Below are 16,623 nucleotides of genomic sequence, written 5' to 3' on the forward strand. Positions count from 1 at the left end.
GCTGCTATTGGGATATCATCACCGAGCCTTTTCCCACCCATTCCTCCCGGCCGATAGTCGTAGCTCAAACGTGGTCTCGCTCTCGCCGTCGACTACCGTAGGGATTGCTATTTATAATGAAAAGACATTCACACTTTACGCCTGCGCCGCCTGCGCCGCCTCTTCGGCAGAGATGAGCTTGGTAATCATACCAATGGCAACGGTTTGACCCTGATTTTGTCAATGTTAGCAATGTTCTGTAAGTGGCACTTGGCTAATGATTGCTTACCTGATCACGCAGAGTGAACCGACCCATCTGGTTGTAGTCTTCGAAGCGCTCGACACAAACGGCACCAGAAGTGCTCGTCACCTCGATACGAGCAATGATGGTCTGACCCTTGCTAGCGAAAGGAGGGGGACGCTTGCTGCGACGTCCAGTGCCGGGCTCGCACTTGTGCAGAAGTGCCGCAACAGTGACCTCTTCGACAGCAGAGTGCACGTGCATCACGCAGTTGTAACCAGCCGTGAGAATGCTCTTCAGGTCAAGGATTCTGATCTTGGCCTCGAAAGTCTTGACACAGTTCACCAGACGCTTGGGAGAGCAGAGCACGAATCCGGGCAGGATATCCTCCTCTTCCACACCACGGAGACGAAGGCGGACCTGGTCACCGCAGGTAGCGGTGGGGATTTCGTCCTCAGTCTCACCGTAGAGAGCGGCGATTTCGACCTTGGTGCGGTTGGGCATCATGATGCAGCTGCCGTTCTTCTTCAGCACACCAGACTCGATGCGACCCTCGACCACGGTACCCATGTCACGGTACTTGGAACTGACGGGCATCATGAAAGGCGCGTTGATCTTACGCTCGGGCACCTTCATGTCGGACAGGTACTCCAAGAGGGAGGGACCGCCATACCAGGGAGCAAGGTCCGTGGGGACGCGGTCCTTGATACCCGTGGTCCTCTGGGCAGAGATGGGCATGAAGAAGAGATCGCTCTTCTTGTAACCGAGGTTCTCCAAGAACTTGGACACCTTGACGGTACATTCGTCAAAGCGAGCCTTGCTCCACTCAACGGTAGGATCGTCCATCTTGTTGACAGCGACGATCAGGGTCTTCACACCGGTGTTTCTGGCAAGCAGGGCGTGCTCACGAGTCTGACCACCCTTTTCGAAACCGGTTTCATATTCACCCTTACGCGCGGAGATGACAAGGACACCAACATCGGCCTGGGAAGCACCACCGATCATGTGGTGAACGTAAGACTTGTGACCAGGAGCATCCAGGATGGAGAAATGTCTGGTGATGGTGCTGCCGTCGGCAGCCTTGACGGGAAGCTGGAAGTGAGCACGACCAACCTCAACAGTCTTACCCTTGGCACGTTCCTCGTTGGTCAGATCCAGGGCCCAAGAGAGGTACCAAGTCTCACGACCAGCCTCCTTGGCGTCTCTCTTGTACTTCTCCAAGGTACGCTCGTCCACCATACCGGTGGTGTACAGGATAGATCCACCCAGGGTAGACTTTCCGGCATCGACGTGACCGATGAAGACAATGTTGACGTGCTCCTTCTTCTCACCATAGATTTCCTTCAAAGTAGCCTCATCGACATCGGCTTGTTGCTCCATGGCGACAGCGTCGGCGTGGCGAGCGGCCTTGGCAGCCTCGCCGCGAGCCGGACTCGATCTTCCAGGGCTGGAGCGACCCGAGGGAGTAGGAGACGACTTGCCGCTGGCGGCAGCCTTCGAGTCGGCCTTCTTCTCAGTCTTCTCAATAGCCTTGGAAGCAGTCACCTTAGCGGCCGCCTCAACAGCGGCAGCACCCTTGGTATCTCCAGGTGTAGCCGCACCCGAGGTCGAAGAAGGCGTGCTCGAGGTGGGAGCGGGGGAAGGAGTACCGATGGAAAGAACCTTGGTCTTGGGAGCGGCGGGGGAGTTGCTGGCGCCGCCAATAGAGAGGACCTTGGCCTTGGGGGGAGCAGCGTTGTTGGATGCGGCGGGCTGGGCGGCAGCGGGGGCTGCTGCTTGACGGGGCTGCTGCTGCTGCTGGTAACCACCGTACTGCTGGTTGTAGATCTGGTTGTTGTTGAAGCCACCAGGTTGCTGAGCGTAGGCACCGTATTGAGGATAGGCCTGCTGCTGCTGGTCATAAGGGTATCCACCACCGTAAGCCTGCTGGCCGTACTGGCCATACTGCGGGAAACCGCCGCCGTAGGACTGGTAAGCTTGTCCAGGAACGAAGGAAGCAGCACCGGGGGTGAAAGTGGCAGCACCAGGATGGAAAGAAGGAGCCTGAGGCTGAGGACGGCCTTGTGCACTGGGGTTCAGACGGACGCCCTCAGTCTGTCTGGAGAGCTCATCCTCCCAGGAATCGGGGGTCTGATCGGCCATGGTGTATGTGGAGAAGACGCTAAGAGAACGACAACAAGACAAACACCAAGCAAAGTCCCGGTATATAGAAAAGGGACCGGTCTAAAGAAAGAAGAAGAAGAGGAGGAAGGTGTGGGGGGAGGAAGAAGATGAGGAAGCGAACAATGAAAGGCAGAGAGCAACACAGCGGCAAGTGAGGGGCGTTTTTCTTTTGCGGAGGCTCACTTTTCTCGGTTTCCGCCTTTGAGTTTGAGTTGATTTTGCACCCGCTGACTCAGCTGCGCCTCCCCGCCCCCGCGGCTGTGGCGTCAAGCGCGTCAAGACCAGCACGTGTTGTGTTTTTGCATTGTTTGTCTCGTGCTGTCCCTCTCCGTTGCGAAGAATGACACCAACAATGACCTCGCTGATTTCGAACGAATTGTGATTGGGAGAGGTGTGGAAGGTCTGTACGAGCACGCTCTTTTTATCTATATGTTGGGATCTTCGTTGCTGGTGGCAGCCACAGTGGGTGGCCCGTTATCGATAAGCTCTGCAAACCGCCTCAGGGGCGCTACAGATCACTACTTCTACTACTATTACTAGATCCCTCCACCAGTCAACAATCTCCTCGGCAGATTCACCCCGAGAAGAAGAGCGAGGGAAGCCTGACTTTTGAGCACAATGGATGCTTTTCTCACGAGGGTATGCTTTCGTGCTTATAGCCCCGTTTGTAAGGTTTGGAGTCTAATCGTGCATTAGCTCACGCAGCAGGCGATGAACTATGCCATTCGGTAAGGATCAGCTCCTCGCTTTCATCCAATTTAACTGTTATAGCGTTGGCTAACATCATAGCTAGCTCAGGCATAGCTATCACTGCGAAATATGCCATCAGTCAATCTTCTCGTTTACTTAAAGTAAGTCAAGATTGGCCTGCTTTTACCGAACTGCGCAGAACCCCATGACTGACCACATGCACTTCCACTTTGTTAGAATGTCGATGATGGCGAAGAGAGGGATGAGCTGCTCACGCTACAGCATCGACTGGAAAGCAAGATACAAGTCATTTCGCCTGCTATTGACATGATTGAACTCATGTAAGTGAAATCGGTTATGGGGTGACCCCCACACCGTCTGGAATCTAACGTCTTCTAGTGCTGCAAGAGGCAATACCTCACTAGAGTCAGCTGTCTTCCTCACAAAATCTCTGCGATGGGATATTCAGTCTCTCGGGCAGCGGCTAGCAAAGACTGCTGCATCTGAAGAACTGTACCTCAGAGGGGCAAACCCCAAAAGGGACCGTTCCCAGCACAAGGCGGAAATCAAGCTTATCATCAAGGACATCAAGAGACTTCTTGTTCGTATCGAGGATGCAGTACCGCTAATGAACCTGGCTATCACCACCTCGGGTGCTAAGCTGTCGACAAACCTCCCATCGAGTGTGTCTCCCTCCCGGCTGCTGCAGGCAAGCACCTTCTTGACTGCTGGCGATACGCAATACTCCATGTATCCGTCTCAAGCGGTCCAGATCGGCCCTACATTCACATTGTCCATGTATATGCTCTTTTCCAGTCACCTTCGGCCGCATGACGACGAGGGTATCCGCGAAGCAACTTGGAAGGAAGTCATGCACAAGGCGCGTTTGAAGCTCCGCAGGGTACCTATGGATTTAGCCGCGATTCCCCAGTCCGAGACACCACATTCAAGGCTTCCTGCCGAGGCAAGGATGGACGAATTTGCCTACCAGGTGTTGATTATCGAGGATCTGGATGATGGCCGAGTCCATTCGTTCGACGAAAGTGAACCGCAACCTCACAGCTACGAAGGTGTCAGCATGGCCGGACTGCGCGAAATTCTTCCAATTCACGAAATCTCCAAGATCTTCTATGCAGATACCGGCAAAATTCTCAACATAAACACCGAAGGAGAGACTAACAACCCAGTTCTTCTCCTCAAAAGAGACATCAACGCCATACCTCCCCGACGCATGGTCGAACGGGACGAAACATTGTCCGGCCTTGCCCCCGGGGATCCCCATGAAGACGACGAGGGAGAGGAAGAAATAGATGAGATCCAAGCCCAGCTAGATGCCCAACTCAACGAGGCAAACGCGCACCCCGCACAACCTAGTTTCCACAAAAGTTCCATCCCCGAGGAATGGCGACTGCCAAAAGACCTAGACCCCGAATGGATTGCATTCGAGGTCTACAACGAAGAAGAAGAATCATCAGACTCCGAATCAGAAGTAGAAGGGGACCACATCTCGCCGTCCAGAGCGGGATCCGTCGACCCCGAAAGAATGGCGAAGCTTTCTCTCCATGACACGACCACGCCATCTCGCCGCAGCACCCCTTCTTCATCCCAGCGCATATCCACAGCCACCGTCTCAAATCCCCACTTTAACAATATCCGCACATCTCTATCACTCCTGGAGACACTCCTCCGTCTCACTTCCCTACAACAATTCCAGCAACAATCCCACCTTTCCATCAGCGACGAGCTCCTCAACTTCTTCCTTGAGGAATCATCAACCACCGGCGCCGGAGGCGATGAACAACACCGCCAGCGACTCCGCGCTGACGCCAGACGCAGAGTCGGCTGGGACCCGTATGATGAGAGCCCCGTCAAACGAAGAGGCGAGGACTATCAGTACGCATGGACGTCAGAAGGCACTCCTCTCCGATTCTCGCGTGAGACGAGCGAAATGCCCTACTCGCCTGGTGATAGCAGAAACCGAGGATTTCATCTAAGGTCCCGAGAGAATACCCCCGAGACACCGCTACGGTATGGGCGCTCCGCCTCCGTACAGTCGTCGGATCTGAAGCCCCGTGGCGCTAGGCGCGGACCGTCATCAGCTGTTCTTGCTAGTGAGAGGTCGAGAGGAGGGTCCCCTCTCTCTAGAAAATCCACACCGGGTCCTGTTGTGGAAGAAGGTGATGCTGATGCTGATGGCCCGTCGGAGGATTAAATGGACGACACTATCGATATCAATACCAATATCAAGCAAATGACGAACGTTACGACTACGATACCGATGCGATAAAAGGGTTTGTACATGGGAAAGATTATGAATACTCTCTGTGGATAGACTTGCATATCAATAGATTACACGTTCTGCAATCTAGCCCCAAAACAGGAATATCTTTCAGAAGCGCTTATACCATGTACCGATAGAGAAAGGGGTGAGGTGTATGTGGAACTGTCAAGGGGGGAAGAACAAGGAAGCCAAGACGACACAACACAACACGCAGCTGCTAATACCAAAGACGTATCGCGTAGGGGGGTAGGAGAGGAACGAACGACGTTAATAGAAAAGGAGAAAAAGAACAAGGCGGCAGTCCTAACGCCTGAAGATATCAAACAAACGACACCGCAACTCCTCGCACCGCGATCAACATCATATGTAAGATAAGTAAGGGGGAAGGGGAATCGTTTCCCTCTCGGACCAGCCAGTGGTCAGCCAATAGTTTGGAAAATCTCTAGTAACTATACGACGCAGTCACAAACTTGTGTGTTTCACTCCAAGCATTCATCCTAGCCTAAGTCATCATTTACTCCCAGTCGTCATCGCTCTCCTCATCCTTGGGCTTCTCCTTGGGACTGGCAGGAGTGCGGCTGGTCGCACCGCTGACGAGGTCGTAGCTGGATTCGCTGTCGGGCTGGGACTGTTGGTCGTTGGACCGGCGGGGTTCCGTGGGCTTCAGGGTATCCTTCTCGGTAGCAGTGGCAGTGGGGGTGGCAGTGGTAGCCTTGGTGGTGGAGGTAGACTGCTGGACTTGAGGCGTAGAGGGAGAGTCGGTGTCGTCATCGGAATCATCGTCCCACTTGACTTCTTCCTCGTCGACGTTGACATCTAGGGGACATGTTAATAAATAGCCGCGATATGTATAGGAGGGGGCCCAAAAGGGAGAGGGGGGGAAGCATACCCTTGAGAAGCTCCTTCCGCTTCTGCTCCTCAGTCTCGATAACCAAACGCAAGAAGTAGTACCGACACCAGAAGACCGCATATTCCACCTTCTCCGGAACAAGCTTCTCCATGGCGGAGCGCAGCTCCGGATACTTCTCCAAATCAGCGGCAATAGCATCGGTCTTATCACCCACGTTGAAGGACTGCTGGAAAGTAGGCCACTCCTCACTAATAGGGTCCTTCGAGAAGCTCTCCAAGTTCGAATGGATGACATGAAGCTGCGCCTCGAACCGCGTAGCATGGATAACACGCTTTCCGTCTGCATCCTTGCTCTCAAACAGCAGCTTATCCGACGACGACTCCGTAGACGGCGGCACAATGCTGACTGCATCCTTCAACTTCTGTCCGATGTTCATCCCGAAGCGCAGGATAGCTTCGTCGGCTGCTTCCTCTGCCTTTTCAATCTCCTTGAGTCGGCGGGCAGCCTCGGCCTTGAACCGCGAGAGGAACCCCTCATTATTGTTATTCGAGCCGGAAGAAGGTCCAGCCTTCTCCCTCTCCTGCTCGTTCTCTCCGGTCACGTTCTTGGGCGTAGATGACGATGTTTCCGTCTCCTTCTCTCCCGTAGTACTGGTGCCAGTGCCGATGATGTTATTGTTGAAAGCGGTGCTCAAAGACAACCCCCGTGTGCGCCCGACGATGCTACTCTTCAGATCGGAAAACCCTTTGGCGGCTTCTTCGCTGGCAGCGGCGTATTCTTGGCGAGCGCCTTCGTAGTAGCTTTCGCCTTGTTTGCGAACATTGTCCCAAAGTCCACCGATGCGTGCACCCCAGGGGCTTGCGGAGAAAGCGCGGAAGGTTTCCTGCAGTTCGGCGTTAAGGTCGACATTGGGGCGGTCTGATGTGGTGGCGGGTGCGTCGGAGGGGTTGCTATTGTTGTTATTGTTGCTGTTGTTTTCTTTCTTGGCAGAGTCGTTGGAGGAGAAGATCTCCTCTTGGATGTGGTCGTAGGCTACATCCATGACTGCGGGAGGCTGGACAGAATCAGAGAAGGCTATCAGATGAAGCTGGAGGGCATATCATGGATTGGAAGGAGGGATGCGGAGGGTGTTCTTGGTCAGTCAGTCAACTGGGCGGTTTCGTTCCCGGGGCTACGACGGCCCGACCGCCTCTCACTGACACCTCCCACACGTGGTAAAGGACTACTACGGACTTGAGTAAGCACTGTGAGCGATGATGATACCATTATATATTGTTATGTACTATATATGATCTAGTCTCATAGGGTATTTCGATGCCGTTTCTCATTAGTGTCGTGATATACTTGGCTGTCCCATCAAGGTAAGAGTCTACGAGTCTGGTAAGCTGTAGGGTTCTCCAACGCTATCTTGACTATCCATCAAGAAGGCCGGAAGGGGCACGCTCTCCATCACACTTGAAGTGAGGATCTGGCTGCCGGTCAGGATTCCACGAGGGCCGGAATTCTCCTCCTGATTCTTCTTGTGGAGCCGGTCTGCTGGCTGTGAAGACTCCACTTGTACCACGTCCCTTCGCGCAAGGGGCTCAGGAGGAATGAACTCCTTTGCTCGGGTGCCACTTCCCTGGCGCGTGATAGGTGAAGATTCCGGGACCATCTCCATTGGAGCCTTGTCGGAATTTTGAGCCTGGGCCTGGCTAACCGCTAGTACGCCAGGTTTGGACATTGCACGGCTGTCCGTTCGAGGAGACGACGGCAGCGGTGACATGGTTCGGAGCGTTTGCTGGTCATTTGAATCTTCAGGAAAGAGCTCAGCCAACTTCTGGGAGCTTAACGTCGGGATTGTGCCAAGGGGAAATTGGGTAGCTGGCTGCAGTCTTTGGTAATACATCGATGCTTCTGAGGTTGGGTTTGGTTCTGGAAGCGGGGATTCTGTTTCAATGTCTAGTCCCGATGGATTCATGGGCGGAAGGTCTTGGTCTTGCGATTCGTCTTTCGAGGGATCAAAGTCAAGGTCATCAGTTGCATCGGGGTCCCCTTCGACTGGCTCTGGGCTTCCGGGAGCAGCAGGAGCGTCGGGTAAGTCGTCTTCAAGGTCGCCATAGTCGCTTTCTGCATCTGTCTCGTATATTACTGTTCTCTGTGAATTTACCGCCCCTTCTTTATCGCCTAGAAGCCTAGGGCTGCTGTCTGAACGAGCTGGTTTTGTCGGCGTGTCTGCTCGATCGGTCGATATTTGATGGGTTGTACCGTGTCGACGGGGAATGGGCGACTCTAGATTCCCGGATTCCGGCAATGAATCGTTAGGGAATAACAGCATTGGCTCTGAATCCTGGAAAGGTTCTTCTTTGATGTGATGCATCGCAGGTGATTCTTCCTTGATACGTCGAACGGCAATGTCAGCAGCTACATGCTTTTGTGGAGAACGAGTAGCGCCGTGGAACTGAGAAGATGTTATGAATGCAATACCAGGGCTCTCAGGAGATTGTGACGAAGGTATCTCGTGTTTGAAGCGTTTCTGTGGCGTCACTGGAGCTTCGGTTGCTCCCCGATTATCATTCGTAGCTTCTGTTGTCACCATCGCACCTGCTTCATTCTTGATTGTCTGTGCCTTGCGCTCGTTTATATTGGACTGACAGTCATCTTGTTGTTGGTACCTCTCAGTATTCTGAGCGTGCATTTGCTGGAGGTTTTGTCCATGGCTTTTTTTAGGAGTAATGTAAGTATAGTCCAGCTTCACGTCATCGTCCGGTTCGATCTTCAGATAACGCCGCACGTAGTCCATTTGAGTGAGGGTCTTATGACCTTTCGCCTTGTCCTTGTCCTTTTTGCTGTTATTGCTGCCCTCTCCGCTTTTTCTGCGCTTCTGTTTCATGTCGCTGCCACCTTGGGAGCTCCTCCTTTTGGGCTTGGGGGCGGCATTTTTTGCACCTCGTTCGAACTTAACTCCACGAATGTCAGCTGGCTTCGGCTTTAGGTGCGACGGTGGTTGGTAATCGGCGTCATTGTCGGAGTCATCATCAATCTCAATCACCTCAGGATCAGCCCGTCGCCTGCTGTGGGATTTGCTATCAATGTAGTCGAGATCATTGTCATCGCCATCAGACCCTGCGAATTGGGACTTCGGCGTGACGAAGTCGATCTGCGTAAGTGTCGGCTGATCTGACAGACTCGGGAAAGGGCTTCTCTTCCAGGATCTCGACGTCGATGCAGAGGACGCTGGAGGCTCTGTCCTGGCTAATGTTGCCTTGGCCGCGTTGGTCTCTGTTGCCGGACGTACTCTAGGAGGCTTGTCTGGTGTCTGAAATTGTCCCTGACGAGTCGTGGTGCCGGTAATACCCGTACTCTCCCCTTGTCTCATCGCAACTCAGAATCGTCAGTGTCGCAGGCGAGTCTGCAGAGAGCCATAGGCATTGCACGAGTCGATGGCCTCGGACGCAGCTCGTGGCCGATTAGATCAATGCGGACCGCGTAAATGGATTGATTCCTCAGTCAGCCAAATCGCGTCACGCGTCGAGCCCACCATCGCCTGGTCCGTGCGTCCAGGCAGCAAGGCAGCAACATGGCTGTTGCCCATACTCCGCCAGTATTGCTTCCTGTTTTATACTTCCCACGCAATCCCTGGCGGATTCGACATTCATTACTGTTGCCCGAACAGGATTCGAAGAGTCTTTATTTATACCAAAAAGATATCATCCAGCTATCATGGTCTACCCCGCCTGTACCAGCCCTAAAGCCCAGGGTTTTCTTGCTTCACTAGCAGAGACTGCCTAGCAACCAAATCTCAGCTCAACAGAGAGCCAGAACAACAGGGGGCCGATCCAGCGGAAGGGCAGGAAAAGGAACCATGAATGCAGCTTGACGATTTGACACATGATGGCCGACTCTCATTGGCAGACCAGCCGGTCATACTTGTTCGACGTACCCATACTGCTGATTGAGTTCAGTATTGCGTCACTACAGGACTTCGGGGAGCACCAACCATCCGCCTATCTAATATGATGAGCTCTTCTATTCTCACCATCAGCGGTGGCAGAGTCACGTCTATTAACCCTTGTCCATCAAGAATTTCTTATTCAATTTGATTCCAAGTCCTCCCTCCCAGAAAGCCCACCGAAGAGCGCACGCCTCACATACTCCGGCACGACGAGACCCGAATCGCAGGAACCATGCTCACGAGATCCTTGAAACCCAAGGGATGTCTCCGCTGGATACGTCCAGGCCTGCCATCTCGGCGGTGCATGGCCCATGTCTCGAACGTCTCAGATCTCCCTACAGTGCGTTGCAGCCCACGCCTAGGCCCCCAGCTGACCCCGATTCATCTATTCTAGCATGCAGGACTAACACTAACACACCCCCTCCATTATAGGAGGACAACAAACCCTTCAGCGTACCCATAGCAGACGACAGCTTCGAGACATACAACCTCGATCCTCCACCCTACAGCCTGGAAACCACCAAAAGCCAACTAAAACAGCTTTACCATGACATGTCGCTAATAAGGTCTCTTTTCCATCCCACCCTTCCCTTCCAATCAAATTCGTTCTAGACCCCACAAATTAACTTTCGCAGACGCATGGAACTCGCAGCCGACAAGTTATACAAGGAACAAAAGATCCGTGGCTTTTGCCACCTCTCCACAGGTCAAGAGGCTGTCGCGGTGGGGGTAGAACACGGCATCAGCCCCGATGACAAGGTTATCACTGCGTACCGCGCCCATGGATTTACTTTGATGCGGGGTGGGAGCGTCAAGTCTATCATTGGAGAGTTACTTGGTCGTCGGGATGGCATTTGTCATGGAAAGGGCGGCTCGGTGCACATGTTCACTAAGAACTTCTTTGGGGGGAATGGGATTGTAGGGTCGAATGTGCCTCTGGGGACGGGGATTGCGTTCGCGCAGCAGTATGATGATACTAAGAAGCTGACGGTAAACCTTTATGGAGATGGCGCTGCGAATCAGGGTCAGGTTCATGAGGCGTATAATATGGCTAAGCTGTGGGAATTGCCTGTTATTTTTGGTTGTGAGAGTGAGTTTTGGTTTATTTCATATCTCCTTTGTTCCCCATCAGTTGTGCTTCGTTCTTGTGTTGGATCACCGGGGATTCCCTATTCTAATTCCATGTCTTGTTGCAGACAACAAATACGGAATGGGCACATCCGTGGAGCGCGCTTCCGCCATGACCGAATACTACAAACGAGGATACTACATTCCAGGTCTACGCATCAACGGAATGGATGTTCTGGCCGTGATAGCAGCAATGAAGTATGGCAAAAACTACGTGTTGGGTGGGAATGGACCTTTACTGTATGAGTTCCAAACATACCGGTATGCGGGACACTCGGTCTCTGATCCGGGGACGGCGTACCGGAGCAGGGACGAGGTTCAGGCCGAGCGGGCGAATGACCCTATCACGACTTATCGAGAACAGTTGATTGAGTGGGGCGTGCTCAGCGAGGACGAGGTGAAGACGCTGGATAAGGAGATCCGAAGCAAAGTCGACCGTGAAGCTCAGGAAGCGGAGAAGATGGCAGAGCCACCCTTAACTTCCGATGTGTTGTTCGAGGATATATATGTCCGTGGGAGCGAGCCAGCCCAGCGGCGCGGGAGAACCGTTGACGAGACGTACTACCCTGGGTTGATAAGGTGAAGCCACCGAAACTCTAATCTCGAGGGGGGGGGGTTGCGCTTTCATAGTGAGCTCATAGCATGTGCCTCGCATAAGATAGGTCGGTATAGTCTAGTCTAATTGAACGTCATTATGATTAGCAACGCTTCGGATAGTAAATAAAGGGCATGCGGCACTTAGGGAGTTTGTAGCCAGTAGACCCTAACCAAACGACGCGTATTCTGCTGCCCACAGATAACATAACAACATCGTCCAAATGGCTTCCATCAACCCAACCTTGAGTACTCCGGCGAACTGCACCGCAGATTTCTCTCTGATCCCAGTATGTTACCATTCGTACTCTTTAGCTTGACGACGACAAAAATGTGGCCCGATCGATACCAAGCTCTAACGCCCGTGGCCTAGATCGGCTCTCAAAGCGCATCCTTCTCGAAGCAGGTTGCGGATATCCAGCGTCTGATGCAGAACTCCGGTCTCAAGTATCAGATGCACACCACTGGAACTACTGTTGGTATGTTTCCGCTAACAACCTTTATCTCGATATTGGATCGAATCGCTCCTCGTGGATATTGCATCGAGCACGGTGCACGGCTTCCATGTAGGGGTTTGATTCGGAGATAACGGGCCGGCTCCCATCTTTTGCTATTGCAAAGCTAACCTATTTGGCTAAAGAGGGCTCGTGGGATCAGGTATCCCAAATCATCGGATACGCCCATACGTTGATCCACCAGGAAGGCATAGCCAGGATTCAGACGGACATTCGCATCACGACTAGGTGAGTTTGCTTTTTGACGGAGTTCTGCCCACTTTCCTGGCCGTTATCTCACGCTAGTGTATAGAACCGACAAGGTGCAGCCTATGGAAGCCAATATAGCCTCGGTGCAGAGGGCTCTCGCGACTTAAGTTGGCCATGAGCCAACCGTTTGGGCGCTTATAGGAAGATGTGCGTCTTGTGTGTTTTGAAAGCCTATGTTTCGATACAAGTCAGTAATCTAGGATGCCAAGTGAATGATGAACCCTTTTTACAGAAACCCCTCAAACCCACGCATAAATAGCACCGTACTTATTTGTTGATATGTAGCCGCCCCATGTGTCCAAGCGATGGGATACGTAAAAGTATGTAATGGACTGGACGACTCTGTCCCGGAAACCTTGTATCTTAGGATCCCTGTTATGGTCCGAGAGCCCAACTGATCATAGACCAGGATGTCGCTCCTGTTGGATCGACGGAGGGGGAAAAGTCAACGGGAGGCAGACGAAGGAAAGAGGCTAATTAACCTGTGACAGCATATCCTGCTGTATCCTTGCCCATCACCGTTTTGGCCCACTGTACTACAGTGAATATGCATCTTATCGTCGTGCTCCGGTGAGAACGATCAAATTCGGGCGTGCGTATCTATGCAGACCGCGTAGTAGCGGCGTTCGCTAGATCTATTTTAGAGCGTGCCGACCACAGCCAGGTGTCCTATCAACGCGATGATGGCGGGGTAAGTCGAGTCTGGATGCATTCACATGGTCGAAGTGAGCCTTTTTCTTGCGTTAGTATCATCTAACCCGAGGTTCCCCGAGCATCAGAGCAGCAATCCTGCTTGGGTTTGGCAAGCAAGTCAAATGCAACTAGCTAGGAGCTCCTGCATCCTAGTGGATACGGGAAGGGGGCGAATTTGTTGCCTGGCAAAGTGAGAGGGCATGGCCATGCATATCGACATCACCGGACGGCTTTGTGGGAGGCGTTGGGAAGCAAAAAGAGAGGAGACAAGAGAGCCCAGCCACGATAGATAGATCGGGGAAACAGACAGATCTCGGTGGTCGATGAGAGAGATGGATAGATTTCCGTCCCAGGGCCATCGACAAAGTAAGCCAGGGATAAGGCACGGTATCGGGACGGGGCTTGGCCTGGACGAGCGCATCAAATGAAGGACGAATTTGGGGGGGGGGGGGGGGGGGGGGGGGGGTGGAGAAGTTCATCTGGCGGATCCTTCCATGGCTGGAAAAGAATTGGGAATTTGGAAATTGGGAAAATTGGGAAAGTATTTTTCACTTGCTGGCCAGTCATGCCTCTGGCCTGTTGGGGACTCGCTGCGATTCGACGCCTGGCGACGCTGGAGTTTTCATCTGCTGCTTAGTGCCGTCTCTCGTCCTCCAACCAGTTCACCCTGAAGACTGGAGCCACCTCATTGTTCTGATGCTACTATCTCGAGGCGAACATGCATGGCTGAATAGAGAGAAGTTGAGGGTATTGAGCCTAAGGAAAAGAAGTACTGCCTCAGACAATAGAGCATGGTGAGGGATGAGAATTGGGCTTTCCCGATTACACGGGGACAAGAGAAAAAGAAAGTACGGAGCAGGAAAAATAAAGCGATATGACAGAAGGCAGTCAAGAGGGAAGGAATCTAGTACCATCCAGATAGACACCTTCTTACACTGGCCTTCATATGCCTGACGGAGGCAAGATCTGCAGCGTAAGCGTTCAATTTCCTAGATGTCCAGGCATAACTGGCTGGGGATGGTAATCCCGGACGCCCGAAACCAAACTCCCCGGTCTAAGTCTGCCCCCAGTCTTACATTCGGCCTCTGCAACGATGACACGACCACGGCCTTGGGTCCTGTCTGTCATGCGCGAGACAGCTGGCTAATGCACCCGATCATGTCCCAAGAAGAACAATCTGGAGTCTGGACACTAGAAAAGCGAGTCGATGATTTGTTTATCGTTCGGGATTGACGGCCCATAGTGCTAGATACTAGTATCCAGGGAGCATGGCACGAGCTGAGCTGGCCCGAAACAGATCGTCCGCCAGGCCAGCACACCATCTCATCCCCTCTTACCATTCACAAGGACTCGAGATGAAGAAATTCCGCTAGGCTGGCTCTAAATAACTCGGCCTATACTTGCCAGGATTAACCATGCAAGCTGTCTGCAATGTAACATCATTGCTTTTTGCTTTAGGCATAGGCACATGCAGCCAACTGAAACCAATTCCCCACAGCAATGTGTTAGCATCTTTATGCAGCTTGTCCCTAGGACATGCCTCGCCCGTCTTGGACCGCAATACTACGGAGTATAGGTGACTGTAGAACGTAGTGAAGATCTCCGCTAATGCGTGCAGAGTCCTGATTTGAGGGACCGCAGTAGTAATCTCTATAACGCTGCAGCGATAGTAGGGAAGGAGGGACATTCCGTGGAACCTGGTTGGTTTGATTAGTTGATGCAGCCAGCACGAAACGGTATCTGCTGTGCTCATCATCCGTCCCAGGCTCTTTCTTGACTGGGTACGGGGCAGAAAATGTCCGGCCTGTTTTGAGATCCGGAGACTAAAAGCAAAGATCAAGGCTTTTTCTTCTGCATGGTCGCCTTGGAGAGTCCCAGACCCAGTACGCTGGGAGCGTCGTGACATGGTTACACCCACTTGTTACCAGGCATGCAAGTAATTCTCAGCTTGGCGCGGGAATGTCGACTCTTCAGAGACATGATATAGACTAGATAGAAGAGAGCTGTAGAACACCTCTTCGTCAGAGAGCAAGACAGTACGAAGGCATGGAATGAACCATGACCCGGCTGTAGTAGCTGGGTACAACGAGGATCTGGTGGGAACGGGGAATATCATTGGGTATACAGGAAGGGAAAAGTAACCGCATGCGGAAATCGGCCCTGTCCACGCCTTCAGTGGTGGAGAGAGCGTCTTCGAAAATACAAGGACATCAGAAAATCAGTAATAATTATGGAGATCTAGTCTAGGAAGCACGCAGGGCTTGGCATGTCGTTCTCTTCCTCGTTCTTACCCTGGCGCAGGCGAGTCTTCCCCTATCAGACCCAAGAATGCGTAAACCATGCCCACCCGGGTTACGGGGCATGCGCGCCGCAGACCCGTTTGGGATCCCTTCTGTCTCGCGTCACTTGGGAGCTCATTGCAAACAAAGCACACCGCGATACTTTAGCACTGTCATAGCTGCAAATACGGTTGCTGTCGCTAAGCTTTGTTCTAGGTAACAGCCCAGAAGAGAAGTTTGGAACATACTCGTCATGCCATATGAAATAAATTTCCAGGTTGGAGTATCATCACCACCATTTGCGGTCCCCACCGCCGCCCATACACCGCTACAAAGAGAGTAGCAGTGATGTAGGATGGATACGTGATAGCCACACCAATTACTTGTGTGCAGTGTGCACGCTGTTACAGCAGTATGTCCAAGAGTCTGAAAGTTAGAGGTGCGATGGACCTTCATACATTGCACCGGTCATAGTCTTGGAAACCACAAGTAAACCCCGAACTCTCTCACCCAGTAGTAGCTCATAGTAGGATGCATGCTAGCTACTAGTAGTAGAGAGAAATGGAGGAAGGGGTCATCCCAGACTAGCTTCTATCTTGGATTTATTTTCGGCACCGGCTCGGTTGTCATAGTCATTGGGAGGATGGTCGGCTGCAAGGGCCAAACCAGGCCTGCGACCACGGAGACAGAGCTTTACTGGTACTCGAGGACTGGGAAAGCCGGACAACGCCGGGTGTTGAGCCAGAGTATCACGATGATGATTAATTACTTAGCAAATCTGACTTGACTTGGTAAGAGAAGGGAGCCACTCCAGTGACGGGGATCGAAAAAGCCGTTGGAGTGATCAGTCTGATAGTCCACCATGGTGATTGACGGACAATCTCAACATGCAGTAGCCCAGCCGTCACTATCCTCCTCTGAGAACTAGTGAGAGCACTTGGTAGGCTCTTACTTCCTCTAGTGTATTGGAGTGAGACGGCCTAGTCCTGCCACTCAAAGAGATTGTTTTCCTTTTTTTTTTTTTTTT

The 16,623-nt window shown here is 52.5% G+C and overlaps 6 protein-coding genes across 6 annotated transcripts; 3 read left to right on the forward strand and 3 right to left on the reverse strand.

The window, feature by feature from the left end:
• Positions 1 to 135: 135 nt before the first annotated feature.
• Positions 136 to 2,362, reverse strand: ASPBRDRAFT_191107 (translation termination factor GTPase eRF3; the record flags this gene model as incomplete). The annotated part of the gene is made up of 2 exons (XM_067620321.1): positions 136 to 210; positions 269 to 2,362. 2 exons carry the CDS (start codon positions 2,360 to 2,362, stop codon positions 136 to 138), a joined length of 2,169 nt encoding a protein of 722 aa, XP_067485080.1.
• Positions 2,363 to 3,001: 639 nt separating this feature from the next.
• On the forward strand, positions 3,002 to 5,285 carry ASPBRDRAFT_113536 (RanGTP-binding protein; the record flags this gene model as incomplete). The annotated part of the gene is made up of 5 exons (XM_067616748.1): positions 3,002 to 3,022; positions 3,080 to 3,111; positions 3,177 to 3,234; positions 3,311 to 3,414; positions 3,473 to 5,285. The coding sequence occupies 5 exons, from the start codon at positions 3,002 to 3,004 to the stop codon at positions 5,283 to 5,285; spliced, it is 2,028 nt and encodes a 675-aa protein (XP_067485081.1).
• Positions 5,286 to 5,868: 583 nt separating this feature from the next.
• Positions 5,869 to 7,246, reverse strand: ASPBRDRAFT_112177 (BSD domain-containing protein; the record flags this gene model as incomplete). Its single annotated transcript, XM_067616629.1, has 2 exons — positions 5,869 to 6,170; positions 6,244 to 7,246. The coding sequence occupies 2 exons, from the start codon at positions 7,244 to 7,246 to the stop codon at positions 5,869 to 5,871; spliced, it is 1,305 nt and encodes a 434-aa protein (XP_067485082.1).
• A 208-nt stretch (positions 7,247 to 7,454) lies between these two features.
• Positions 7,455 to 9,682, reverse strand: ASPBRDRAFT_37061 (uncharacterized protein). The gene has a single exon (XM_067623647.1). The coding sequence runs from the start codon at positions 9,560 to 9,562 to the stop codon at positions 7,574 to 7,576; it is 1,989 nt and encodes a 662-aa protein (XP_067485083.1). The 5' UTR covers positions 9,563 to 9,682; the 3' UTR covers positions 7,455 to 7,573.
• Positions 9,683 to 10,370: 688 nt separating this feature from the next.
• Positions 10,371 to 11,849, forward strand: ASPBRDRAFT_112818 (putative pyruvate dehydrogenase E1 component alpha subunit; the record flags this gene model as incomplete). The annotated part of the gene is made up of 4 exons (XM_067616692.1): positions 10,371 to 10,478; positions 10,571 to 10,704; positions 10,774 to 11,228; positions 11,335 to 11,849. 4 exons carry the CDS (start codon positions 10,371 to 10,373, stop codon positions 11,847 to 11,849), a joined length of 1,212 nt encoding a protein of 403 aa, XP_067485084.1.
• Positions 11,850 to 12,038: 189 nt separating this feature from the next.
• On the forward strand, positions 12,039 to 12,852 carry ASPBRDRAFT_37067 (thiamine-binding protein). The gene is made up of 4 exons (XM_067623648.1): positions 12,039 to 12,150; positions 12,234 to 12,339; positions 12,501 to 12,603; positions 12,668 to 12,852. Exons 1-4 carry the CDS (start codon positions 12,085 to 12,087, stop codon positions 12,729 to 12,731), a joined length of 339 nt encoding a protein of 112 aa, XP_067485085.1. The 5' UTR covers positions 12,039 to 12,084; the 3' UTR covers positions 12,732 to 12,852.
• The last annotated feature ends 3,771 nt before the right edge of the window (positions 12,853 to 16,623 follow it).

The sequence above is a fragment of the Aspergillus brasiliensis genome, assembly GCF_001889945.1.
Source record: "Aspergillus brasiliensis CBS 101740 unplaced genomic scaffold ASPBRscaffold_1, whole genome shotgun sequence".
In the NCBI taxonomy this organism is placed as follows: Eukaryota; Fungi; Ascomycota; class Eurotiomycetes; order Eurotiales; family Aspergillaceae; genus Aspergillus; species Aspergillus brasiliensis.